We start from the raw sequence: 26,711 nt of genomic DNA on the forward strand, positions 1-26,711 counted from the left end.
CTTTCTTTCGTTTTTAGCCCATCTGCATGTATATTAACATTTAGTTACTGCTCTACTCTCTCCTTTTTTCTGTCATTTAAGCTTTCTAAATATTTTTTCACCATAAAACTCCAACTTCATTTTGCAACAACTCCATTCAATTCACTTTGACATCGTCTTGCAGCCGAAGTGAACATGTCAAACAAAGCTGTGTAAAGGCAGAAAGTGAAGGAAACTCTTCAATTATCCAGCTCGTGTCACTCATAAAACGTCCATGCCAAACCCTGTCGTTTTAACTTGTGTTTTTGTTGTATCCATTTATCTAAATGAATGCATTACATGTTTTAAAAAAACAATTACACTGGATGTCATTTATTCTTGAAGTTTATTTAATTTTTTCAAAAATATATATACACAAGATTTACAAAATGGCAGTTCAAGTTGGATCTGTAAATGGAGAGGCGTTGCAGAGAAACCTTCAGATTCAGTTGTTAGTGAGCCGCAACATACACTATCCAAGCATTGCAGACGCAATACAATACTTACTAGTGAGAGTGACTAAATGCTCATGGCAAACGGTCACAAGCATAACCAGCATAAAAGGAACAGATAAGAATGAGAAGAGAACAAATACTGGTTAGAGATCTGTAGCAGAGGAGAGGACAGCATGCAGGGAGAGGAGTTGAGAGAAAGTGAGAACAGAGAAGAGACTCGTTCAGAGGGAATGGCCGGAGATGAACACAGCAGGTGAGGGACATGGGAAGTTCTTCCAGTAAATATCGAGGAAGGAGTTACAAAGACTGATGGGAGGTATACAGTAACATGGGAGCAAAACATACTGAACATGACTCAGGCAACTGTGAGGAAAAACAAACAAAACATCCAAAATGAAAATGTGTATTGTTAGTTCCTGGGTGGAATTTTCTACTAAAAAAGGCAAAATAAACAAAGTAAACATCCTGGACTGTATCAATGCTGAAAACCTGAGAGGTGCACACACCAACCATGTTTAAAGAAATGTTAAGTTTACACAAACTCAATGCAACAAACAACTGTCGTTCAGCTCATTCACATGAGCAGAAACCAAAGTATTTTTTGGGAGGACGTGCCACTTGTCCTATGAAGCTTTGCCTGAGTAAGACTGCACACCGAGAGAAATGTTACTAACTGTCGGGGAATTTCATGAGTGATATGTTCAGAATGTCCAGACACATTTTTTTCGAGGCATTTAAAAATGACTGCAAATCTATAACTGGGCAAACATTACACAAAATAATTCGCGATTAATAATAAATAGGAATTAAAAAAAACTAATACCAAATGATGACTAATTTACCAGCAAACACATGTAGGCGAAATATTCAAAATGTATCTGGACAAACAGTAAAAAGGGGGCTTTGTAAATCCTCAGGGATTGTTTTCTCAAAACTTATCAGGTATGATGTTGCACAGAAAAACATTTTCAATATTTGGGTTAGCAGCAAATCACATTAGCAGCAGCATCAACATTTTCCACATTTCATCATGAGGCTCCCATGTATTTCATCAGCTGTGACGCTTCAACTTGAGCGGGTCAAACCAAGACTGGGATGCTCACTCTCTCCGGCTGGCGTCACTATCCTCTCTCCATGAGCTCCTGCTGCGAGCTGAAGGAGGAGAGGGCTGGTGGTGTTGGGGGGGGGGGGGGGGGCAGTGAAGAGGACAGGGGATCAGGTAAATGAAGGAGAAAGAAAGAAAACATGTTGAGATTGTTGTCATTACAAATTGTTTGCTGAAATGGTCAACAGTGAAGTTTGACAGACAAATAATGGTCCAGTGTTTACAAGAACATTTTGTCAACCTGATGGAAATTGGTTGAAGACTTAAACATTTTGTGTTCATCACTGAGAAGATATCAGCTTTGCATGGAACTACCTGCCAAGCTTTACTGCCACAAAAAGGCCAGTGAGACAATAGAGGCAACAGGAGTTTTGCCTGAATAAAATAGGACCATTTGGACATCGGAACTGGTCATGTCACTCAAAACTGAGCATCAAATATTGCCACAATGCCTGTTTGAATGTTTCCCGGCTGTACTGGGGAAATCATCGACTCCTCTATCATCGACATCCTGACAACGTCACCCAGATCTATCTGCATTTTAGTTTACATATTTACATATGGTCAAAGAAGAGTTCTGCAAAACCCAGAAGAAAACAAAAGAGAATCACACTTACCCGTGTGAGGGGAAAAAAACGACACTATGCACTAGTTGGAAATAAATCACAGCAATATCATACACTATTTACAAAAATAAACTGTTGACAAATACACATTTACAGCAAACCTGCATCCACTCAAGTTCTGCTTAGTTACCCCTCAGTCTGAAATGGCTTAATATTTCTACAGCAGCAATTAATACTGTTCAAATAAACAAAACTCAAATCGACCCGTTTATTTTCTTCAAATTTGTACACTATCATTATCTAGGAGTCCTTCAATTATAGGATGTGGTGGAAAACAAACCAAATGAACATGGAGTTAATGTGTTGTTGGTATAGGTGTACATTTACTGAACAATTTGGAACTGTCTAATACCTAATTTGTAATACCAATTATCACCTAAAATAGTGTGCTCCCCCACCAATAGTATTTTAGGTCCTGGACAGCACAAGCCTCAAGAATAATGGATCACAATCACATCAGAAATACTTCAAGAAAGTCCTGTCCTGTACCGAGGGTAAACAGTCTTTTATTTATCTTTTTAATTATTAATAACTTGTCAACTGGGAAAATGGACATAAAGCATCTTGACTCAACTCGCATGTCCTTTGTTGATAAAAGAGTTTACATCTGATGTAGACAGTAATTTAATACTCAACCATATGACCTTCAGATAGCACAGGTCAATGTGCAGTAAACACGTCGGGTCTAACTGGTGCCATTCTGGCATTTTAGGGTTTAGTCAAATTGTATCACTTAATTCAACATTAAACTGCTTATTATAAAAATCTGCTTTGCTGCTCCATAATTCTTTTACTGGGCCATGACTGCCAAAACAAAGGACGGAAGAAATTCAACACAGAAGAAAAGTGAGGCAGCATCTCAGCCGTGCCGTCCTCCTCCTCCCAGAGTCCCTTTAGCTTACCAGCCGTGCACACAGATCATACAAACCGCTCGTAGTTTTTGGAAGAGGCAGCCGGTTCTCGCTGAAGCTCACCCCGCAGAATTCCCCTTTGGCTTTATTTAAAAGATGGCAGCTTTTCTGTTGATTAACAGCTGGTGAGGTTAAGAAGGCCAACAGGTCAGAGGGGCTTCATCACTTTTCTGTTGGCCGGGGTCTGCTGGATTCCAGGTGCTGGCAGGACGTCCGCTGGAGGCAGACTCCCTCTCTGCCTCTGGCTGCTTTCATTCTGGAGATGGAGCTCAGCTTGGAGGGTACGGAGGAGGATACCACCCTGATGAAGAACACTTGCCTGATCCCTTGATCATACACAAAGTCAATGCTCATCACGTTCAGACTTTCTCCCAAAAGCTGGCCAACCATTTCTTGACTGGGATCATTGAATGAATAGAACTTAATTCAAATCAGGAACAAGACTTAAGACTTAAGTTCATTGCTCTCACTGGCCTTTTGATCAGGATGAGGAACAGGATGCGCAGCCATCCGATACCTTTGGGGCAACCGGTGCAGGACATACAAACCACCTCATCTTCCTTCAGACACACGGCCGGCGCCTTCTCTCACGCGTTTTATCAGTCTTTAGGAGGAATGTGTAAGGGTGATCTGAATCTGTGGACTTCTATTCAAACAGGAGAGAGCTGGATGAAGGACTGCCAGCTGTTTGTATTTCCCTTTTGGTTTACAAGGCTTGAATCTTCAGGTCTTGAAGCTGTTGACTTGAGGAAGGAAAACACATAACAGAACACTGTTAGCTTTGACATCTGAGGGTCGCTAGGGAACAGGAATCACGGGGGGGGTTCTATTGACTTTTGACTCCCTTTGCCGACACTACACTACCCCAGATCTAAACTCCTCACTCCTAATGTAAAGCAGTTCCTATCCAACGACATCTGTAATCTGAATCTAAGAGTATTCATGAATCTTTCTATGTGGGTCTTCTGTAGTTTGCCAACTCTATCTGAAAAGGCTGATGTGTCTCAAGTGCAGTGCATTGTATATGTGAAGCTCCATTATGGTCCCCTAACTTCTCCCTTTATGGTGTTCCCCCCCCACCCCACACCCTCAGGAGGCAGCCAAAGCGGCTGAGCTGGTTTTGCAGTCTATCTTTTCAGGGTCACCGGGGTAGAAAGTGACACCATGCGCAGTGAGAAAGGTCACACAGGAGTCTAAACAAGAGAAGCCCAGATTGGAGTGCACATACTCCACGAGCAAGTCGGGCCTGAACCTGCGGACAGAGGAAACGGAGAAATCAGGAACTTCTCATTCATGAGAACTAAAATGTGAAAATAACTCTTTCTGGACCTTCACTTACGTTTTTACCATAGCCCGAAGTGCAATCATTCTCTCCCTCTCAACAAACTTGTCAATGAGGTATGAAGCCATGCGCGGGGCTTCTTTGTACAGCTTAAAGAAACGGTGATAGTTTCCTAATGCCCAGGCAGCGCGGAGTGCAAGAGCATGAGCCACACACACATCTGCCCGCAGGGCCGGGGTCAGGTACACCAACTCAGTGGTCAGATCTGGAGGGGGCAATGATTGGCCAACGTTTAAATATGAAGGGAAGAGATAAGAATGTATGTATGCTGTTTATAACATGAGAACATGAACAGTGACTTTACATGCACAAAATGTTTGACCTTCTGAAAATATTCACGCTTTGCTGTACACATGGCCTTGGAACAATATTATTTCACTACTGTTGGATAAATGTCATATCATTTGGGATATTGCCATATTCTGATTTAACACCATCAGTGTGAGCGTACCTCCAGAGTTTTTGGTGAAGATGTAATACAGAAATCTATATGCTGTAAACTCTCCAATGTTCTCCGACGGGTTGTCCTTATACAGGGCCTTCAGCTGGGTCTGGCACTGGTTGAACTCTTCATGGTCTCCCTGGAGACAATTAACATTCGGTCATTATTATAAAATGTACTGTTATCAATTTTTAACTACCGCAAAACGTATAGAAAATAAAACGTACTGACCTTTTCCAGAGCAATGCGTGCATGACACTCGTACACTTCCACTGTGAATTCAGTACGAACTCCTTGGACCTGTTGGGGAAAATAAAAACTCATTTAGATAACCATGATAAAAAACACAGACAGAGGTTAACATTGTACAAATACTAAGACAGGGGTAGAAATGAAAGACTTGCTGCAAACTGACCGTGAGGTCCTGTCGTATGGACTTCATCTGTTCACAGGCATACGTGTACTCCTGGTGGGTTTTCCAGTGGAGTTTCACAGCCAGCAGAGATCTCCTCAGGACCTGGATACAAACAAGTTCAGAAACAGGTAAGGTGTCTGGATCGTGATCTTTGGTGGTGCAGATGGAGACATAAATATACTTTCTAGTATAAAAGCTTCATCATGTCATCTAGATCTTCACCCTTTTTGATGCATTGTAAAACAGGGTATATGCAGGAATCCTGAAGTCAAATGTAATCCCTTTTAAGACCTTTTTTAAGACCCTTTCCATTCATTTTAAGACCTCATCGCCACTTCGAGTTTTACATTGGCGACACACTTTCTCACATTTACTATACACAGTATTGATTGTCCTTCCTCCTTATCTTCCAACCCTTTGGACGCAAACTAGCATTTCCCCATAACGATGTTGTTTAACAACCGGCGTAAACGGACCTTCACACGCTATCAAGCAGTGAGCGTGCGATGTCCTGTTCAGATGACGTCAAACCCAACGGGATGCCATAAATAAACTACAAAGAGTCACACTACACACCTACGGAATGATTACATTCAGGCACACTGTAGAATACAACCTCTTTGGACAATTTATATACTTATTGAAAACAAGCTACAAAATGGAAATGTCCTTGGAAAAAGCTGTTTAATAGCCTTAATTTTCGCTAAATTGATTGATCAACTTTTAATACTTTTTAAGACCCTGCGGACACCCTGTAAATGGTGAAAAGTATTCTGAAAAACGTTCAACCCATTTATCAGTATCCTCAAACAACGGTCTAGAGAGACAGATCTCAGACATGCCAAACATCATCTGAGGACTGTATAACTGACAAAGGAATACATAAAAACACTACTCCCACAAGAGTTTCACTTACATGCACAGGGCGCACAGTAGAGGGGTCGGGGGCACAGGTGAGCCTCAGGTAGGGCTTGGTGACGTCCTGGCATGTCCCCACGATGGGGACGTCCTCCCAGCTGAGGCTCTCCTGGGTTCCATCCGGTTGGTCGAAAGAGTTGATGGAGAGAACCAGAGGCTCTGAGCGCAGCTGCTTATGGAAGCGGGCTGCTCGGCTCTGCTTCTTGGCTTCTCGCAGTGGGTCATGGAAATCCACACCGGCATTGCCCCCTTTCCTCTTCTTTCCAACCGCTGCATTGGAGTCTTCCATATTTCTAGAAAAGTAATTATTATTATTTCCTCTGCTATGGAGTCAAGAAGTCCTACGCCCTCTTTGAGGGCAGTGACCAATGCAGGGGTAGACATTAAGGGTAAAAAGCCACTGGCCCTCCGGGCCGGTGGAATTGTATCGTCACTGGCCCCACCATTGTAACCACTGGCCCGGAGCATTCGTCCCAAAATAAATCGACTAATAATGAAGAAAATTAACACATTTGTTGCAATAGTAATTTATGCACCAACTACATTACTACTTGTACTACAGCATTTGAATCATCAGTTCTTCCTCATTTTCCTCAATTGTTCATATTTGGTTTATTAAAATAATGATATTGTGGTCATTGTTAAAAAATGTCTGCTATTAACATGAGTATTATTATTTGTATAATGCACTTTCTGCCTTCCTGTCATTAGGAGTTAGAAATGTAATGGCTATGTAGTAGATTAAATCCTTCATTATCCTAAACTGCTGGGACATTTCCCTATAGCCAATACCTTTATATTTTCTACTCTTCACTTACTTGTCAGCATTGATGTACAGAGCCGACAGAAGACCGTGTTTATATTGGAACTGAAACTTTCTCTCCCTCTTCTTCTCATGCTCCCTGTCACTCTCCTTTAACTCCTCCAGTGACTTTCTTTTATTTGAAGATTGTTTTTTGCACGGCGCTTGGCCGGTTACCGCTGGTATTAAAAACATTTTGGCGAATGGTTAGGTGGCACGATAGTCTGTAGTGAAGGCTCGCGGGAGCCTGCTCGCTCTGCACTCCGCAGCAAACAGCTGTTTGCTTTTCACCCAACAACGACAAGCGACTCACAAAACGCTATGTTGTAGCGTTAATAAATGAAACAATTTAACAAAATTGCTAGTCAAAATACCAATACCACAGGAAACTTTTTTTTTTTTAAACAATATTTTTAGTGGCCCGAGCGGGCACGTGGAAAGTACGTTATGCTGGCCCTGGGTGTCTAAATAGTGCTTCCGGGCCAGCGGGCCATTTATAATGTCGAGCCCTGACCAATGAGAATAGTAAGAGCCTTTTCCCCCATTAACTGTGGGGTTTCTTTGGGAGTGTTTCCTTGTCTGATGAGAGGGTCTAAGGACAGAGGTTGTCATATTCATATTCTGTATAAACTGTGAAGCCCCCTGAGACAAATGTACATTGTGATATTGGGCTCCATGAGTAAACTTTGATCGATTGTTAAATGGTTCCATTTTTGTAATTATATATTTATTTACATACCGGCGTCCTCTATTTGCTTTTCCTCCTCTTCCACGTCCTCTCTCTCCTCCTCCACGTCCCCTTTCCCTGTCATTACCTCGACCACGTCCACCTCTTCGTCGTGACAACTGGGGACGGAGGTCACTGGAGATGCTGCTGTCTGACTGCGAGCCAGAGTCACTGGGAGGAGGACGGAGACACAAGATTCAAAATGAAGAAATACACAGGCCTACAATAACCAAAGACAATCATGGGGGAAATGTTGTCTTACCTGCGTCTGTGCCTTTGGGTGCTGCGGTCCCTGTGTCGGTCATGGGAGGGGGATGGGGAGCGAGAGGACGAATGAGAGGAACTAGAAGATGGACTCCTCTGAGAAAAGATATTCCTGTAGTGGCCCAATCGGTGTGCACCACCCCTGCCTCTTGGAGATGCAGCCAGTGTACTTCCGCCACGGCTAACTGAGCCATCAGCTGTCCTCTGGGATGCAAGAGTCTCCCAACGAGAGGGCTTGGCCTTTAGTCTGCAATAAGAACAAAAACAAAGACCCAAAGTCAGTTCAAAAGTATTCAGAACAAAGAAATGCATCAAACCATTGCAGGGGAACTAATTTAATATAAAGCCAAATTTCAACTTAACTGAAACCAAATCAAAATACAGTTACGTTTTATGTCTGATTTTATCTGGAAAACTAATGTCAAGTACATTTTGAAGCTGAGATAAATAAAATAAATAAACCGGTCAAACATAAATCCACTACTAAACTCACTCTGGCAATGGCTCATGGGTCCAGTCGATGGTGTAAGCAGAGCCGTCCTTCAGCCGATCCTGCAGAACCTCCTTCAACACCTTCTCTGTACGATCTTTGTCTTCCTCTGACTCACAGGCTGTAAAGCAGCGCTGCACATATTCCTTCATGGCTTGAGGCCAGTCCTGGGGTCTGGAGAGAAAAACATCTTGAGTCAACATATTCTAAACTGATTCAGTCTTTTTTTAATCTATTGGGACAGACCAGTTCGTACCGCATCTGAGCACCGCCAGGTGGGGAACTGGCAGAAGCCAGGGAGGAAGGAGTAGGATTTAATCCTGAGGGCTGCTCGTCTGGAGAGAAAGTCTGATTGGAAATTGGAGAACACTGAACCTGATAAGGCCTCTTGTGAATATTGAACTTCATAGCAGCTGCACCAGGTGCCTCTGTGAGAAACAACAGAAACGGGACATTAGTTAGAAGTGTCATGGTGTGTCTGGACTAACATCTTTAACTAACTAAATAACCACTGGGGAAATTGTGGAACCTGAACTGAGATACAGAATAATTAAACTTTGTTTATATAGTATAAAAAGTCTGGATGTTTGGATTCGGAATGTAGAACTACACAATAGTTTCCAGATTCACCTTTAAACTTTACAGCCCATCTAACACTAAACACTTTTGAATTGTGTTTCCGTATTGTCAAAGATATTTTTCAGATATAATTGAAAAAAGCCTGTAATTACAGCAATATATGTGTAAACTGCATCAGAGAATAACAGTTAAGTAATGCAGATGAGAAAATCTTACGTTTCATGCGGTGCCACAGCTGCTGTCCTTGATTTTGGTTTTTGTTTTTGTTGGCCTCTCCTCTGCCAAGCCCTGGTGCATACTGGCCTGGCTGCTGTTGTTGTTGTTGTTGTTGTTGCTGCTGCTGCTGCTTGTTATTCTGCGGGGGCTGATAAGAGTTCTGGGCCTGGAAACCCTGTCCATAGTTGGGCCTACCCTGGGAATGATTATAAACTTGCATTTGGTTGGAGTCACCAGGTGGGTATTGCATGGAGTTATTGCCACCATAAGCATTTTGTGATGGAGGAGGGGGGTACTGGGAGTTGGATTGTGGCGGTATAGATGGGGGGGGAGGAGGAGGTGGTTTGTCGGAGGTGGTAGGGCTCTGGGGGGGTTGGGTAGTGGAAGGGGGAGGAGGTTGAGCTGGGTAGCCGGGGGACTGGTCTTCCATTCCAGGCACTGGAGGAGGCTTTGAAAAGAAAAACAGAAAAAGCTATTTCAGCAACTATTTGCAGAGTAAGAATGTAGTAGAAGCTACAAAAAAGATTGGGGCCTTACACCCCAAGTCAATTTCACCAAATGTTCAAACTGTTATTACCAAATAAGGGCCATAATAATACATGTGACGTTATTAGGGGATCTGTGAAGAACGTCTAATTCCAATACCTGTCCATTAGGGGTGGGAGCTCCTGGGTAAGGCCCTGGGGGTGTACCATACTGATTTGGTGGATATGCAGCTCCATACTAAAAATACAGAGAACCCCATTTTAGGAGATATGAGCCTTGTAGCAAACATTACTTAATGCAGTAAATGAATTTGTATTAAATATTATTATTGTAAAATATTGATAGGAAACAAATCATGATCTGTACTTACTGGAGCCACAGGGTAGTAGTAATTATAGGGGTATGTGTATCCAGGGTAATGCTGCTGAGTTTGCTGGTACCATGGATAGTACTGCTGCTGCTGCTGCTGCTGCTGCTGCTGCGGCTGCGGCTGCGGCTGCTGCGGTGTCTGAACGGCAGCTGAGTCAGTCACTGCTGGCTGAAACTGACCGGCCTGAAATTACACACATACATAAATAGAATTGTCATTTTAATCCAGTACAAAAATCAAGGATCCATTTAAATCACATACCAAAAATTACTCTTACTGATTATTATGCAACATTACATTTGTAGTGTGTTACAACTGCATCAAATTAACTTTTGGTTCCAAGATATATGCCTGGATGTAAACCACACTATCAACGATTCCTGAATATGAGACTCAACGATTACTGGACAAACTTGCACGCCAAAAAATGCAGGATGATGGTTTAATGTAGTCAGGACATGCAAATGCAGTCACTGCAAATGAGCAGGCAAAATGGTGCTGGACCTTATTTTCTTTTTTGATATCTAGATGTTTTGTGTCGATATTTATATTTTTAGATCTTGGGTTGTCAGCAGATCAACTAACATGCATTACAATGCCAACTCAAATAACAGATAGAGACACAGAGCTAAAAGCACACCTCTGCTGTGGCTGTCCGGTTGGCTTGTGCATTCTTAGCAGCACTCTGACTCTTGTTAATGGACGCTAGTGCTTGTCTTGCCTTCTCCCATTCTGGGTTTTCGTGAACCTGGCCATCTCCAGCACCTCCAAAGGACCTGCCATCAACAGAAGAACAATTGTGTTTAAGGAATACAAAAGTTTTGATATGATCAGTTTACAAGTATTGAGGCTAGGTATCACAACAGTGATAATCTAATGATAACACAACTAACATGATATTAAAACAAATGTACAACGTGTTGACGTACTGAACAGGTTTGGTGTATCGCGTTCTGTCTTGCTTTATACAGGCGTAGCTTGTACGACAGCTAACAATTAACAACTGTATGTTCAAACTGTTACTTTCACTGTGACCCACTTAGCAGTTGACGGAACGTTCTATTGCATCTACTGTTAACCGTTGCCTAATCACCCTACCAACAGCTCTCCATGTTACTGTTAGCCTGTGAACGGGAAGCCATTACTGTTCAAACATGAAGCGTTAAGATACGTTGACATTAAAAATGGCTACGCCAAACCCTATCGTCCATAACAAAATAATAATTAAGTACAGTCTGAACAATAAAAATGTCCACGTTAAGAAGCAAACGGGTTAGCTTTCGGTAAACAAAACCTATGGCCTGTTGTAGCTAGGTATGCTATCTTTAGTCAACACCCTCAGATGAGCAAAGGTTATTTTTGAGTATAGTGAGATTATAGAAGGCTATGTTTATCATATCATACCATGCATTAGCCTTATAGATTTGAACTACATTATAGTTATGTAATCCGGCATTTGTTGTGAGTTTCCTATTGCTAGAAAGGGCGACCTACCAGTTTGTTGTAGGGGCTGTTTGTTTCGTGTTGGCCGCCATTTCAGCAGTCTCTAGTTAGCTTTGGAAAGCTAACGCTTGGACCGTTGGTCGCTAGCTAAGCTAAGTGTCTAACGCCGTTAGCTTTCCTGCTAAGGCAACACGTAAACAAGAGGACACGACGATACAAGAACAGCAGTCAGCCGACTGCTTCTAATGTCAAGATATCCTAACAAGTAAAACTGTAATTTGGTTTATTTAACGGCGCAAACAAACATATGTAGTGGATAAACGCATATTTGCTTCCTTTTTCGTCGATGACCAACTTCGTCTGACAAGCTGTAGAGATACAAAATGGTAGATAAGTCAACTGACGGTTTCGGTAAGGTGCTTTAGTGCCCAGAGTAAATTCTCTCAGGAAAAGCCTCCTCTCTTGTTACTCAACCTCCTTTACCGCCCCCTACAGGCTCCACCAATCACATTTCAATCCTTAGGTTTAGGTTAGAGACGCAGTCATCGACTAGTCACTAGCCTGTCAATCATAGCACATGGGATTGGATGTCAATGCCTGACAGGCACAACACAGGGAATAACTCCCTAAAGTTATTCACTTTGGAAGCATTACGGAAATGCACTTTATTCTAGTCATAAATTAGCAGATGTGGAAGAAGTATTCAGATATTTTACTTTAGTACAAGTATAAATGCTGCAGTGTAGAATTAAAACTCCTGCATTCAAAATCTGAAGTACTAAAAGCATTATGATAAACATATTATTTGAATTATTGTATTTTCATTTAAATATAATTGGACCATTTAATATATAACCACTAATCCATATTATATCCCTAAATGCTTAATGATAATTGATGTATAAGCATCACTAAAGAGTAAGCTGGAAAAATCAAGGCCCATTTAACAACTCTATATACAGCTATACTTTAATTATATAAGGTTAAAACACAAGTTAATGAAAATATTCAGATACCTCCATATTCCTTTCTATCTATCTATCTATCTATCTATCTATCTATCTATCTATCTATCTATCTATCTATCTATCTATCTATCTATCTATCTATCTATCTATCTATCTCAAAACATAAATCACTATGATTGTCCATATTTGTGAGTCTGGTTTAATTTTACCCTGTCACAGAGACATAATCTATGTTTTTACCTTGTGTTATTCAAATGAATAGATTTTAGGCATTCTCACTCATCAGGGACTTTATCTTCCTGTGAAGCACACAGCTGCAGGACGTTGTGTGTGTGTGTGTGTGTGTGTGTGTGTGTGTGTGTGTGTGTGTGTGTGTGTGTGTGTGTGTGTGTGTGTGTGTGTGTGTGTGTGTGTGTGTGTGTGTGTGTGTGTGCGCGCGTGTGTGTGTGTGTGTGTGTGTGTGTGTGTGTGTGTGTGTGTGTGTGTGTGTGTGTTCTACGACTGTATTACAAAGAGGGGAGTCATATCCTGTCACAAATTCTCTCCCACTCCTTATCCCTCAAATCATTCATGGTTTTTGGAGGTCTCTCTGCAACTGTTTGAGGGTTCATGTGCAGTGCAGCCACAAACTACAGGGCTCACAATGTCTTCATAGAGATACAATCCATTTCAGTACCAAAACAAAACACTCATTCAACTAATTTCTGTGATTTATAACGTTTTATTTAGCACTTTTTAGTTGTATTGCATTTTAATACTGATACACTGTACAATACATTCCTTGATGTTGAAAAAAATCAACATACATTTTTTGTATTTGTTGTATTTGTGGCCTGGCGTCAGAATGCAAAGCTTCCAAGTAAATGAAACAATAATTGGTAAACATTTCTAGACCATTTCTCACAGTGCATGATATAACGTGTTCTCATTGTTGTGCTGTTCAGCTACATCATCACACAAAAATGTCAAGCATCTGTGACACGATCTCAGGAACAATGACTCACTACCATGCACCATTGTTTTAATACCTGGGGTTTGGTAATGCTTCTGTTTCTTTAACCAATGAGAGGAAGCTGAACTCTGAAATAGCACTCCACTTCTGTTGTTCATCCAAATCCAGGCTCTCTCTAGTTTTCTGTTTTAAAGAGGATTCCTTACTAATTGATTTTGAGAGCGAATGATTGTGGGGGTTAAATAATTTGAGTTAACTATGCAAACGTTTACAAAACGATGTTGTTGACATGCTAAGTGGTGCAATACAGCAGGGTTAACTTCACCAACTGCATTCCTTCAAGACTTCAGTATAGTCAAACCCTTCAATAATTGTTTGGTGAATCTAAATGTGTTGAACGTGAAAACCAAATTTTCACATTTACATTTAATATTTTAAGATATTTTTCTAGGAATGTAGGCATTTATTATTTTAAATATTGAGGAGTATACATTCATTCACATATTTTAGTCTGATTCCAGCATTTTTTTCAACATTTTATTTCTGTAATTTCCATGGATGTCTCCTGGACGTAATCAGCATATCTGTGTAAAGCACCAAATACAGGAGAAGAGACAACGCTGAGACAATTAATTTGGGTTGTGTTTAGAATATTCTATATTTTAAATGTGTCATTGATCAGAGTTGCAAACACATTGCAACACATTTTGATACAAACTACAATATAGCCTATACAGGCTTTAAATGTTTTTTTCAAAAGTGAATCCCAAATAATTGTACTCTTTTACAAAGTAATTTGTTATTAGTGACAGTATTGGGATCAACTTTATGGTTTCCTCTATAGATCAACATACACTAAATATATTCAGGGTAACAGCTTAGCATTGTGTGTGAATCCAATTCACTTTTAAACAGAAAAAAATAGGCTTATGAAATATTAAGCTCTTTCATCATTTCACGTGTTAATTGAAAAAGACTAGTTGAGGTTAGTAGGCTACAGTTTAGTTACATTTTGATACACATGTTCCTACAGTTAATGTTGTTGCTTGATTAATAAACACGTGGCTCACAGCTATAACGTTACATTGAATATCTACTCTGTCTCGCAGTGTGTTGAGAGAGGCTGTTGGTCTCGTTTGAGTTGAACAGCGTCTTTTAAAATCGACAGATATTTTAATCCAGCTCTCCCCAATAACCGTCGCGTCACTTCCTCAGCCCATGCCCATCCCTTTGGAAGGAAAAAAAGAAAACTCTCACTGACAAACGACGGCGAGAAAAAGAGCGAGGGAAAAGCCGAGAGGGAAGCTAAAGTCAAAAAGCCAGATGAAAAAGTTGGATACTGAAGAGCGAGCCAACCAAAGAACAGAGTATTCCCGTTAAAGTAAGTTTTACACACTTTTAAAGAGTCGCTGCCGCTCACTCAAGTCTATTGATAAGTTTTACATTGATCTAAGCGGTCACTGCTTTGTCAATAAGTGTGTAACCCTCGAGTGCTTATTATTAAATTATAGCATGTACTTTACCAATTCAATACACAATTTACTTTAACTATTAATGGAAAGTTCTGGTAGTAGGGGTAGGCCTGTAAGCAAGCCCCCTCCCTCCCAAAACTAACTCTCACATACACTCAAAATAAGGTCTTCTCATTTTCAGTTTCTTTTTTAATGTATGATGTTGATTGATAAATTGTCATTAAGGTGAGCTAGCCTGAAAAACTTGTCATATGTATGAGGTAATATTGGCTTTACACTCTGTAGTTATTATTAACTTGGAAAGTTACAGTCTTGTTTTCATCCGCATACACCCCTGAGGGGAGAGAAAAGTATGTGCTAGCGTTGCATGAGTATGTTTCAAGTACAAGTCTCAGCATGGCCTTCACAGCCGCTCCAGTGCCAAAAAGCTCATTGGTGTCCCGCAATGTTGCACAACATGGCTATGTGTTGACGCTGCCCTGTCTTATCATGAGGCAGGACTGGGGCTTCAGTATTTCAATTTATCCTGCAAAATGTCTGTATTACACTATGTTATCTCATTGATGGGTTATTGCTCATTGTAAATAAGAATCTTCTCCCTGTTTAGACCCCATATTCATCTCTTACCTCAATCTGTCTACAGTCATGCCGCTGCACAAATCAACCCGGGCACCTCGCCTGGACCCCACCATGATCTCAGCCCCACTGGGGGACTTTCGCCACACCATGCACATTGGCAGAGGAGGCGATGCCTTTGGGGACACCTCTTTCCTGTCCACTCTTGGCCCGAGCTTGGCCAGCCCTGACCCGGAGGGTTCAGGGATGACGCCAGCTGGTGATTCTCAGGTAGAAGTCAACCACAGTGAGCTCCATACTGACGCTCCAGGAAGCCCACAGGACTACGAGCTCAAGCACTCTGAGTCAGTGTCTTCCTTCGACATGGATCTGGATCTAGGCCCGTCCATGCTGGGGGATGTACTCGGGATAATGGACGGTTTGGGGCTTGACTCCAATGAGGAGGATGTGTTCAACCCCAAAAGTGGCACATCCCTGGTGGAAGCACAGCAGGGAAAAGGGGTTATGGAGAAGTCTGTAAACATGCAGAACGAGCTGAATGGGAAGAACTTGGAGGGGTTGGATGGAAACCAGGTGGGAGACAGCAGGATAGCAGATGGGAACGGGTTCAAGCCCAAGGGGTTACGACCAAAAGTGCGATTCAGTGACAAACGAGAGGAGATAATTCGCCAGGCATCTGAAGAGGAAGAGGGTCAAGGGTTTGACTTCCAGGATGAGGAGCAGCTGGTGGTTCGTAGTCCAACGAGGGGTGAGAGTGTAGTAGGTGGAGGTGAAACTGAGGTCACCAATCACAAAGTAGATTTGCCACCTAGTCCGGCTTCGTCACATAGCTCAGAGTACGAAGGAGTCACCTCATTGGACAGGAGGAGGGTTGACAGCGGCCACTCAGAGACTGATACAGAGGAGGAGGAAGAGGAAGGACGAGGCTACACATTTGAAGATGAGTTTGATGATGAAATCGGTCTATAGGGGATAGGTACAGTTTCCCCGTAAAAACAGATCTTTGCTGTCATGTAAATCAAGTAAACTGTATTTTCTTCTTTCAGCATCATTTTAACGGGAGGCTTAAACAGAATGCAAACTGTATTTAAAAAAAATGATTTAGTTTGACGATGTTGCTCAACTGGAAGAGACATTTTATGTTTTATCTGTGAAGGTAACAGATTCATTTGATCAGAACATTCATGTTGTTTTTTAGGTTATTGCAGTGGAAGGTTTGTAGCACTTTGATTTATTTCAATGACCTGGAAAACTTTGCTGACACATACCAAGTTAATGATGCTTGCGGTAATTTCCATGTTTTCGCCATCCGAAGCACACAGCAGGTGTTTATTGAGCTTTATGTTACAGTGCCTTAAAGAGAGCTGTATTCTTACATTATTTTATCATGTGCTATATCAATGTCTTAATTATTATTTCTCATACTGCATGTTTATTACAATCTCCGTGTCTTTTCTTGATGTTTAATGCATTTGTCAAGCTTTACAAATGGCTTCCAGAGACATTGTCAGAAAATAAATGTATCCTGTTTATTTACTGTGAATTTGTCACATTCCTAATCTGACAGCGTGTTTCTCTGGTTCAGATCTGTTAAACATTTTAATTGTGCAATTATTAAGCATGTTTTCAAGTTACCAAAGCTCTTCTTTGGGCTGTGGGGCTGGACTTTAGTATAATGCTAAGACAATCATGGGATTTATTGGTCATTGTAAATTAGGACCAGCGATGTATTTTTGTAAATGTTTTTTGCTTGTATTTTTTAAAGGTATTTTATTTCATATTGCTGTAAAAGGGAGAGACCATTATCCTCATCTGTTGAAATGCTGGTTTGAACACATTTGTTATATTGTGGTTTAAAACACGACAGTGAAAACAATAAAACAATTGGGATTTTTGAAATATTCATCAGCCTTTGATTTTATTTTATTTAGAAATGACTCCTAGGTGAACATACAACTTTATAGTACTCAGTTTTAATCTGAGGATTCATTCATGTCTAGCCACTTTCTTATAAAAGTAAGTATTTGGTTTCCTCTAGTACTAATAAAAACACAGTATACAAGTCTCTTTGAAAACCTTTTAAAGTAAAACAGCTAAGAACAGCTTTAAACATGTTTTTGTAAGCATACAATATCAAATGCCTCAAATAGTTTTAACATCTGTAAAACATACAGACTGAAAGTTCAAAGACTACAACACCATATGTCATATGTGTCAATCAGAAGAAATTACCTGAAAATCCGAGTTATGTACATTATTACAGGCTCCTTATTGATGACATATTAGAGTTTACTGTTCATTACACATTAGATGTGTATCACTCATGTAAATGCAAAAAAAAAAAAAACATGCTTCTCTCTGAAACACACACACTACACAGATATTGTCCTGAACACGTTGAATCCTGACAGCGCCGTGGAGATCATCACTCCAACTAGCTGAGGGTGCCAGTGGATCTCCTTGATCTCCGACTGGCCCTGGTGCAAGAAAAGCAGCTGGGGGGGCAAGTCCTTTAGCCCCTCCACCCTGGCACCCACATCAGATGACTCCACAGACAGATCCCATTGGCTGACGACGTCGTCGGCTCCCGAGGCGGCGAACACACTCGAGTCCACAGGGCTCCACTCCACAGACGTGATGGGAGCGCTGTGCTGCTTGAAGTTAGCCACAGGACGCCCAGTCTACAGGTACAAGAGGAGCAAGATGCAACAACAACCATTGATCCGTTAGTGAGTATCCAGCCACTTAAGAATCTATACCTTGACATACAGACTTGATTAATATATATGCATTTTCTGCTTTATGTTTTTTTATTGGTTTTCATCTTTACCAGCCAATTTGACTGCATAAGTGAGCTCACTGAAAAGAATGGCAGTATGCAGCGCTGGTTGATTACTCTGATTATTATAATGGTGAGAACAAAACTCTGAAGTGTGGAACGCTGGACACTTCTCACCCTCAGCGGCAAGGGTGGTGACCAGCAATTTGGGGAAAACACAAACAAGTAAAATTACATGTTTTTTTTTAGTCAGTTTAAATATAATGATCAAGTGAGCAAACAAGACGACAGAGGGCTGGGTGGCACTCCTGCTCAAATTTCTGGCAGTATGCTCCTTCCATTTACAATTGTCCATTAAAAAAGGCAAAGAAAGAGACGGTAATATTTACGATTGTCATTATCGGTTAGTGCACAAAAGCCTTGATTTCAAAGTGTTCAAATGGAAGCAAGATGTTATTGAGACACAAAAGATGTACGAGTATGTTCAAAGGCAAATTCAAAATGGATTCCTGCAACAGTATGAGCTTAACTGCAGTAAAGACCAAAGACACACTGTTGTGTAACAGGCACAAGACTGAACAATGTGATTAGTTAGGTGCGCCCGAATTGTGAAGGCCTTTCTAATGGTGTAATACAACAACAATGTGGTCATATAACACTACTGATGGGTTATGTGGTTGTGATAACACTCACTGGTCAAACATTAAGCATTTATAACTCCGAGTTGTATCATATGAATGACCTTGCAAGAGTCATAATTTAGTTAATGATTTTTAGATATGCAAAAATAACTTGTTTTTACCTTAAACTGTCGAAGGTCCCATACTTTCAGAAGCCCATCGTCCCCTCCTGACAGGATGAATGGTTCGCTCCTGTTCCAGCTGATCACATTGACATCTGATGAGTGAGCTTCATTGGCAGAAAGCATGGAATTGGGAGGGGCACGGATGTCCCAGACACGAACCGACTTATCAACCGAACAAGATGCAAAAACCTGAGGTAAAAAAAGAGAGAACACATGCTGAGATTTGAACCTTCAGATAACATTTAGCAACAGAAGTCTTAAGGCGACTTCCCAAACAATAAAGCCTAATGCATTTCTTTTTGTTCAGTCTTTTTAGTGTGTAAGAGTTGGGCTTTTCGTGCTCATTATTTGATGCTTTTAATGCTTTTTGTGTCCAAAGAGCACCACCCATGTGAGGCAGTAGAATTCACATCCACAGATCATAAACTAGTTTGGTGACTAGTTAAATTGCTTTCACCTCCATCATAGTTCATTCATTCCAATCATCTCACCCCATTCTTCCATCCAAACACCTGTAGCACTGGTGAGCAGGGAGCATAAGCCTGACATTCATCCTCTGGGTTTCAATCATCCTAAATATTTAAGGTCAATGAGGCTAGTACAGCTCTAAGGTCAGGGGCCAATGAGGATACCTAACATGCGTGTCAATCAGTGGCGAACCGTCAGGGCCTTCAAGGTATTCAGAGAATACCCTGGAACACTCAGATAAAAACAAAAAATCGATTTAATTATATAAATAAAATGTATATAAAATGAATAAATGAGAATCGTATCTGTGTTGTTGATCTGTAATATTACAGTGTTACGTTGATTTGTTTGTCCTTCTCGGACCATGTACTGCGCATTTCAGTGGTTTTGTGTTAGAAAAGAAAGCAACCAATCAGATCTTGTTCTGGGTCTCTCTGGGTAGAATATCCTTCAACCAAGGTATTCTACATCCTTGATCGAATGCCCTGGCCGTTGCACTGAATGAGAGCGTACGTTTGGACTGTTGAGTTTGATCAACCAATCATATATTGATTTGTAGCCAATGGGCGTGTTCTTCCAGAGTTTCCCTCGGTTGCAGGGTACTCTAGGACAGGGGTTCCCAACCTTTATTGTGCCAAGGACCGGCAGATACATTAAAACAAAATCGCAGACCGGTTGTCAATTTTAACTGATTTACTCACCAGCAGGTAGCAACAGAGGCTAATTGTATGCAACAGCCTGAACAAATACTAGAACAATATGCATCCAAAACATATGAACAACGTTTAAAAAAGAACCGGTGTGGTTTTTTTTGGTTTTTATGAAAAACGGAAAACCAAAAAACCGACGTTATTCGGTTTTTAAACCAAAAAACCGACGTTATTCGGTTTTTAAACCAAAACGGGAAAACAGAAAAATCAACGTTTTGGTTTTGTTTGTATGATTTACGGATAATCCAGTGATGGGAAAACGAGGAGAAGGCGCATTATGAAGGAGGTGTGTGCGTGTGTGTGTGTGTGACACTGGCATTTGTTTTCAGAAGATATTATGATAGTGACGTTCGTTCCGGTGCACGTCCGACAGCATTTAGCACTACATCGAGATTAAGATTAAACTAATTTATTTTGGGAACACCCGCATATAGGCTACCTATGGAGTTAGCCAGATGTGTGTAAATTACTGTTCATGGTCATTTGAAAACAAATGCCGGTGTCGGACAGACACAAACACAGAGCTGAGCTGAGCAGAGCACACACACACTCATCATGCACCTTGATGACTGGACATCTCCTTCATAAAACTAATAAAAGGGGGAGTAATCGGGCAGTTCGATGTGTGTAGAGATGTATGTAGAGGTGTGTGTGGTTAACACGTAGCAGACTGCAGTCGATCGCTGTTCTGATGAAGGTAAACACAGCGAAGGCGGTGCGTAAAAAGGCACAGCAGCCTGTCAGTTTACTCTTGCTCGTGGTTCACGAAAGGAATATGGCAACTCAGCTCCAGATGCAGGCACATTAGAAGAAACCAGTTAGGCCTACGTTACCAACGAGCAAGCAAGTCACCTGGCAATCGATTATATTTTGAAGAGAAATTTACTCTCAAGCCGGCTCTCTCACAAACTCAAGCAAGCAAGCAGACCGCTGCACAGGCTCTCTGCCTCGCTCAATCTCTCCCTCTCTTTCTCTCCATCGCTCAACCTCACTCCACCTCTCCACCCTGTGTGCGCTCAAGTTTGCCTGCGTGCTTGCCCAAGTTGGCACAGCGTTACAAATGTGCCACAAAACCAACCAATGGATACATAAGACCGTCAACAGCCTTATGGCAACCTAAAACCCCTCTCTTTCAACAATTCATGAGCGCCCCCCCCGTTGACGAATCGCGAGCATCCAACAGCCCCCCCCCCCCCATTGACAATTCAGATTTCCCGGGAAATGTAAGTGTCGTGGTGGGCCCGCCCTGGTAAATCAAATGTCCGCCCAGAGATGTATGTCTACCGCCGGGTCTGCGGGCAGCAGATACCTTGAGAGTCCCGGACATGAATTCATAGATCAAGGCAGACTGGTTTACTCTCCTGTTTTGCCAATCCGGTGCTTAAACAAAGGCAAGGCAAGTTTATTTATATAGCACTTTTCAACACAAGGCAATTCAAAGTGCTTTACAAAAAAATGAAAGACATTAAGAAAATGGCATTTAAAATCAGTCATTAAAAAGAAAAGCTAATAAAATAAACATATAGCTCTACACCCCTGGCCGACATGTCCTTAAAATGAATTCCGAGTTTGAAATATATCTCAAATAATGTATGCACTGCCATTTCCCCACATAAACATAACAGTCTGCAATTAAACGGTTGTCTCCTGTGCGCTCCTCTTCCTACTTGGCGCACCGGTAACTTTCTCGTGCGCACAAGAGGCTGAGACCAGGCTGAGCCGCCGAATCGCTCGGAACATCATAAAAGCCATTTTCAACGGTTATCTGGTGAAAGATTAACTAGGCTTCTGGATTAAATGATATGACTGGTATAGGTGCGAACATTAAACACTTTTTGAAAAAAAGATTATGATAAAATATTTTTATATATTTATAATTCTGCAAATATTACGATAAACTCACAGCTATTTCGCGGCCCGGCAGTAACACCTCCGCGGCCCGGTACCAGTCCGCGTACCGGGGGTTGGGAACCCCTGCTCTAGAAGGCCCGCTAGTTAACTGGCTCGAGACAGAGGATCTAGATGAATGTTACGAAGCAATTCATGCCGTTTTATTGTTTTTAACGTTGAAATGACAAGTGCAACAGGTGAAGATGAAGTTGTTACGAGTACCCTTTTCAAGACCACAATTCAGTGAAAATACGGACATTATAATTCCGCGGAGGGGGTGGGGGGGGTGTGTGTCTACAGAAGGTCCAGTTGTGCTAGACACGGTTCGCCACTGGTGTCAAAACACATCATGCATGTCGAACAAATTGCATGTACGTATTTTTGTTGGGGAGGAAAACCAGAACAAAACATAAATCCCTGGTGGGGGTGGACAGTGCATAAAGGAATATTTTACCCAAAACATAACCATCTCAATTACTAATCCTAGGTCACTTTGAAGAAGAAATCTTTAAATGTTTTTACATGCTTCCAAAAAAAAAAAAAAAAAGAACAAGAGTCCTGCTTAATTGAAGCGAAAGCATTTAACACATGCATTAACACTAAAACCTTACCCTTTAAAACCCCTTGCAAATGTGAGCATACTGAAACTCTGGTTTGACATTTTGAGCATTTTTTTAAAGGTCCTTAGCACACGCTTAGTTCGCTAATGTCTTGAAAGCATCTGGATAAATGGGACTTTGATAAAATTGCACAAATTAAGTGACTGTCTGAAAACAGGTGCTGTGATTTATCAAGACTTGTTCACTGTGGATCGGCCCTTTGATACCGAGCCTGCCTGCATGCTGCCCGCTAAAGCTCTTCTACAGTACCTCTGTGACTGATAGTCCCTGTTTTCTAAATAAACTTACTGTAGCTTCAGTAGGCGACCACTGCAGATCTTCCACAGACTTGCTGTGGGAGCTGAAAGCTCGTTGGTCAACCTGCCATGAAGTCCCTCCCTCTCGTGGCTCCCACACATGGATGTTCTTTTTGCAGTCTCCACTGACAAGACGACCTGTTAATAAAAGAACAAACAACACCTTTTTTAATTTTAGGCTGAAAACAGACACATTCACTGAGCTGTGTAAAGTGGCTGGACCCACACAACTTATTGCACTCTTCTTTGTGTTTGAACACGTTACCCTCGATAACAAGTGTATCCGTTACATGCTTTTAAAAAAGGACACTGTACTATATATTCATTTCCTTTTTTACCTCTGCTAAGGAGGTTGTGTTTTCAGTCCCGTTTATTTTTCTTTTAAATTTAGAAAAATAAACCAGGTTCATATTTAATTTGCTGGAAGTTGAGCCATGTGCAAATTAAATGCACTTTTTGAATCTGGGTGACCCAAGTGTTTAAATATGTTTGGACATAAAGAACTTGTCATTTATAAGCTATAAAGTACAATCAAACATTGATGTTGTGGATTGGACAACTTGCCTGTTTCCAGATAAAAAAGGTGCAAATTAGAAATGTACACAGAAATCTCTGGCGTTAGTGTTACAGAGGGAGACAGTTAGGAGCGCAAGATAAAATGTTACTCTATGGTGCAGTCAGGTAAACCTTTACATGTGTAGGACACAGGTACTAATGTGTAAACAAGCCCAGAATGAATGCATCTGCATGTAAAAGGAGACACTTACCAGGTACTGTAGGCGACCAATCAATAGCAAAGCCTTCCCCCATGTGTCCTGCAAAGCTGAAGAGTGGTGTGGCTTCCTTCTGCTGTTTGATAAAAGCAGCCATAGCAGCAGGACTGTGCACGGCATCCAGCTGAGATTGGAGGTCAATTATTTCTACCTGTCCCTTATCAGACCAGACAGCGGCCAACGACTGCTCTCCACGTTTTGTCACCTGGAATTATAGAAACAAAATTGGTTATCATGAACATTAGAAAACTCAGGTTTCCAATACAGGAGTTCATATACAAGTCTGCCTATAAAGTGATGCATAACATACTCTGACTCTGTTAATGCCTCCATAGTGAGGCATCAAGGCCAGCTCCATCTGTGGCTTCTTGTCTTCATCCTCATCCTCGTCATCACTTTCTTCATCGCTGCTCTCTTCCCCCTCTTTGTCTTTCTCTGTTCCATAAAGGTTTTGCATGCGTATGACGATAAGTCTGGAAGAAAGTACAAATATGCATTTAGGAGGATTCAGATGAAAAATAACCCTCCTTCCTCATATTATTTCATGAGTTGTGTAAAGTCTGGTGACTGTATCAACAGAGCTGAGGTTTTGTAAGAAACGTTATAATCCAAACAATTTAAGATGTTTTCCCTTCATTTTAACTGGCCTTTTAAAAAAAGGGGAAATCCCCAACCCTTTATGCCAAAACAGAACCAAAACTGTGCACAAAAAGAACTAGTGAGAATGTGCTGTTGATACCTCTGCAACAACTGAAGCTTCCATATAATAAAATGTCCTGCCAGTCACAATTATTTGAAAAGACTTGATCTGAATTATTATTGATTGACTAGTGTTACCTTTTTGCTGAAGCAACACTAATCAAAATCTCAAAAGCCATGATGCTTCGGCATTATTTCAAATGTTTTCTGTTAATAATAGGAATAACCTTGAAACACACCATATTTATCAAGTTTGTACCCAAAGTGGCAGAGGTTTCTTAATATAAGACAGCTTGTTTTTCTGTTAAGTGGCTTATACATATTGTTAGTAATAGGTTCTTCATTGGGATTGTCAGACATTTATTGAGATTGCATAATGGACGTGTTTTTTTTTGGCTAGTTTGAGTGATTGGTGTGTTTTGGTGTGACATGGCCAATCTATGACACAGTATTAGTGATGTTTTATTAATGTATTTGCTCAAACTTAATCTGTTTAGGGGCCAATAAGATGTCTTTGTTTTGCCACTGAAATGAACACATGGGCAGTTTCCTTCTCTATTTTCATTCATTCCTTCCTTATCATCATTCCCTGGCCAGTTGTTATTAGTTCAACTTTTAAATAGTTATTATAGCTACATGTAGGCTTATTCTACTCTTTTTTATGGCAGAGCCACGTGACTTCTTCCGGGCTTGTTTCATAGACCTGGTTGCTTGTTTTCTTCAGATCTGGCAACATGTGTTCAGTACCTGTTGCTCAGCGCTGAGTCCGCCTGTGTGCCCGCACAGAGCAGCATGGACAGGGGGAACTGCTCCCTGCCTTCTCCATCCCCATCTCTCAGGAAGTCAAAGCTCAGACACGGAGCACCTGGAGACACACAACAATGAATACTGAAGCTCCTGCTTGCGGACATTACTTATAGAAGATATTTGATTTTGCATCAAGGCTAACTAGCTGCTACATGTGTACAACTTGCCAGTTTGACACTCGTGGTACATGCGGTACGCGGACCGGTCCATCTCCAGCTCCTCTCCCGGCTTTAGCGGCTCGATCCCGGGCACGTACACTTTCTTCTCCTCTTCTCCGCCATCTCCTCCCTCCTCCATCTCAACTCCTTCATCATCATCGCTGCTAACTTCGCCCGTCTCCTCCATTTCACCTCCTTCCTCGGCAAACGTGTCTTCATCGGGCGCAGACATCTTTGCTTACTTCCGGTATGTGCAGCAGCCACGTGGTTTAAACAGCCTGTCACCCCTCCCATGCTGCCTCACTCCCCCGCCCTCTCCCTCCTCTCCCTCTCTCTCTCCTCTCCCTGTCTCTCCCTCCCATTTACGGGAATTCAGCTGGCCCCTTTCGCGCTTGTCTCCACGCTGCCAGGAAAAAACAGACTTGCAAATATGTGTCTGTGATATTGTCCAAACTACGATGTTCTTTATGCTTGATATCATGGGGTTGGAGGGGGTGGCCACTGGGTCTTTCACACTCCCTGCAGAGTAACCGGATGAATCATTTTCACATTGTGTGGTAATGTTCATGTCTGCTGACCCAGGACAGGAGCTCACAAATGCTCTGAATGAGTCAGACTACTACATTGATTTCAAGTAAACATATGTAGCCCACCACATGCAGCAGCCTGGTACTGACCTATTTTATTCCTCCTATGGTACTGACACTGGGGTCAACCATTATACATCCATGGGGTCAACAGCCCCTGTATTACTGATAGGAAACAATTAATACGGCAGCAGCTGCACAGCCTAGTTATTAAAACAACTTGTCCAATTATTTATTCTTAAAGTTGGCTGGACTTGTTCTTGTTTTTGTTGTTAGTTGCATGAGTATTTGCCAGTAAGTTTAACAGTCCAAAAGAACAGAACACAGCCTTTGGCTTGATTTACTTTCATGACGTGTCCAAAATGGTTGACTTTCGAGCACTATGATGATCTAATGGTTTTTAATCTGCATTCATGCTGTTGTACATTCTCCTCATTCTTTCCAAATGTGACATTAATTTAGAGGGAAAAAAAAGTTTGTCGAAAACTTGGGGTGCAGGCCAAGAGCTTGTTCCCACATACCTCTGTATTTTAAGGATTAGG

General features: G+C 41.5%; 3 protein-coding genes across 4 annotated transcripts; 1 reads left to right on the top strand and 2 right to left on the bottom strand.

Moving 5' to 3' along the window:
• Positions 1–345: 345 nt before the first annotated feature.
• leng8 (leukocyte receptor cluster (LRC) member 8) lies at positions 346–12,017 on the bottom strand. 2 transcript variants are annotated; one of them, XM_034103553.2, is made up of 15 exons: positions 11,661–12,017; positions 10,888–10,942; positions 10,167–10,349; positions 9,956–10,033; positions 9,311–9,758; positions 8,772–8,943; positions 8,519–8,689; positions 8,024–8,272; positions 7,774–7,932; positions 6,231–6,525; positions 5,315–5,416; positions 5,131–5,199; positions 4,909–5,038; positions 4,455–4,662; positions 346–4,367 (listed from the first exon to the last, which is right to left on the bottom strand). In XM_034103553.2, exons 1-15 carry the CDS (start codon positions 11,699–11,701, stop codon positions 4,205–4,207), a joined length of 2,523 nt encoding a protein of 840 aa, XP_033959444.1. In that variant the 5' UTR covers positions 11,702–12,017; the 3' UTR covers positions 346–4,204. The 2 variants fall into 2 exon arrangements, with proteins under 2 accessions (XP_033959444.1, XP_033959442.1); XM_034103551.2 differs by having other exon boundaries at positions 10,807–10,942.
• Positions 12,018–14,752: 2,735 nt separating this feature from the next.
• Positions 14,753–17,480, top strand: cdc42ep5 (CDC42 effector protein (Rho GTPase binding) 5). Its single transcript, XM_034102110.2, has 2 exons — positions 14,753–14,910; positions 15,645–17,480. The coding sequence occupies exon 2, from the start codon at positions 15,647–15,649 to the stop codon at positions 16,544–16,546; it is 900 nt and encodes a 299-aa protein (XP_033958001.1). The 5' UTR covers positions 14,753–14,910; positions 15,645–15,646; the 3' UTR covers positions 16,547–17,480.
• Positions 17,477–25,872, bottom strand: grwd1 (glutamate-rich WD repeat containing 1). Its single transcript, XM_034102109.2, has 7 exons — positions 25,592–25,872; positions 25,365–25,482; positions 24,229–24,391; positions 23,913–24,123; positions 23,138–23,283; positions 19,159–19,350; positions 17,477–18,258 (listed from the first exon to the last, which is right to left on the bottom strand). The coding sequence occupies exons 1-7, from the start codon at positions 25,812–25,814 to the stop codon at positions 17,950–17,952; spliced, it is 1,362 nt and encodes a 453-aa protein (XP_033958000.1). The 5' UTR covers positions 25,815–25,872; the 3' UTR covers positions 17,477–17,949.
• Positions 25,873–26,711: the final 839 nt, after the last annotated feature.

This window comes from Pseudochaenichthys georgianus, chromosome 16 (genome assembly GCF_902827115.2).
Source record: "Pseudochaenichthys georgianus chromosome 16, fPseGeo1.2, whole genome shotgun sequence".
Lineage (NCBI taxonomy): Eukaryota > Metazoa > Chordata > Actinopteri > Perciformes > Channichthyidae > Pseudochaenichthys > Pseudochaenichthys georgianus.

What these genes read in the sequence shown, in the direction of transcription:
- grwd1 (XM_034102109.2), bottom strand. Translation starts at nt 25,814, where the DNA reads ATGTCTGCGCCCGATGAAGACACGTTTGCCGAGGAAGGAGGTGAAATG. An exon ending in GTACCACGAGTGTCAAACTG is followed by an intron (nt 25,483 to 25,591) that starts GCAAGTTGTACA and finishes GTGTGTCTCCAG; the next exon opens with GTGCTCCGTGTCTGAGCTTT. An exon ending in GACTCAGCGCTGAGCAACAG is followed by an intron (nt 24,392 to 25,364) that starts GTACTGAACACA and finishes ACTTTCTTCCAG; the next exon opens with ACTTATCGTCATACGCATGC.
- leng8 (XM_034103551.2), bottom strand. Translation starts at nt 11,701, where the DNA reads ATGGCGGCCAACACGAAACAAACAGCCCCTACAACAAACTG. An exon ending in ACTACTACCCTGTGGCTCCA is followed by an intron (nt 10,034 to 10,166) that starts GTAAGTACAGAT and finishes CTGTATTTTTAG; the next exon opens with TATGGAGCTGCATATCCACC. An exon ending in CTACTGTGCGCCCTGTGCAT is followed by an intron (nt 5,417 to 6,230) that starts GTAAGTGAAACT and finishes GTTTGTATCCAG; the next exon opens with GTCCTGAGGAGATCTCTGCT.
- cdc42ep5 (XM_034102110.2), top strand. Translation starts at nt 15,647, where the DNA reads ATGCCGCTGCACAAATCAACCCGGGCACCTCGCCTGGACCCCACCATG.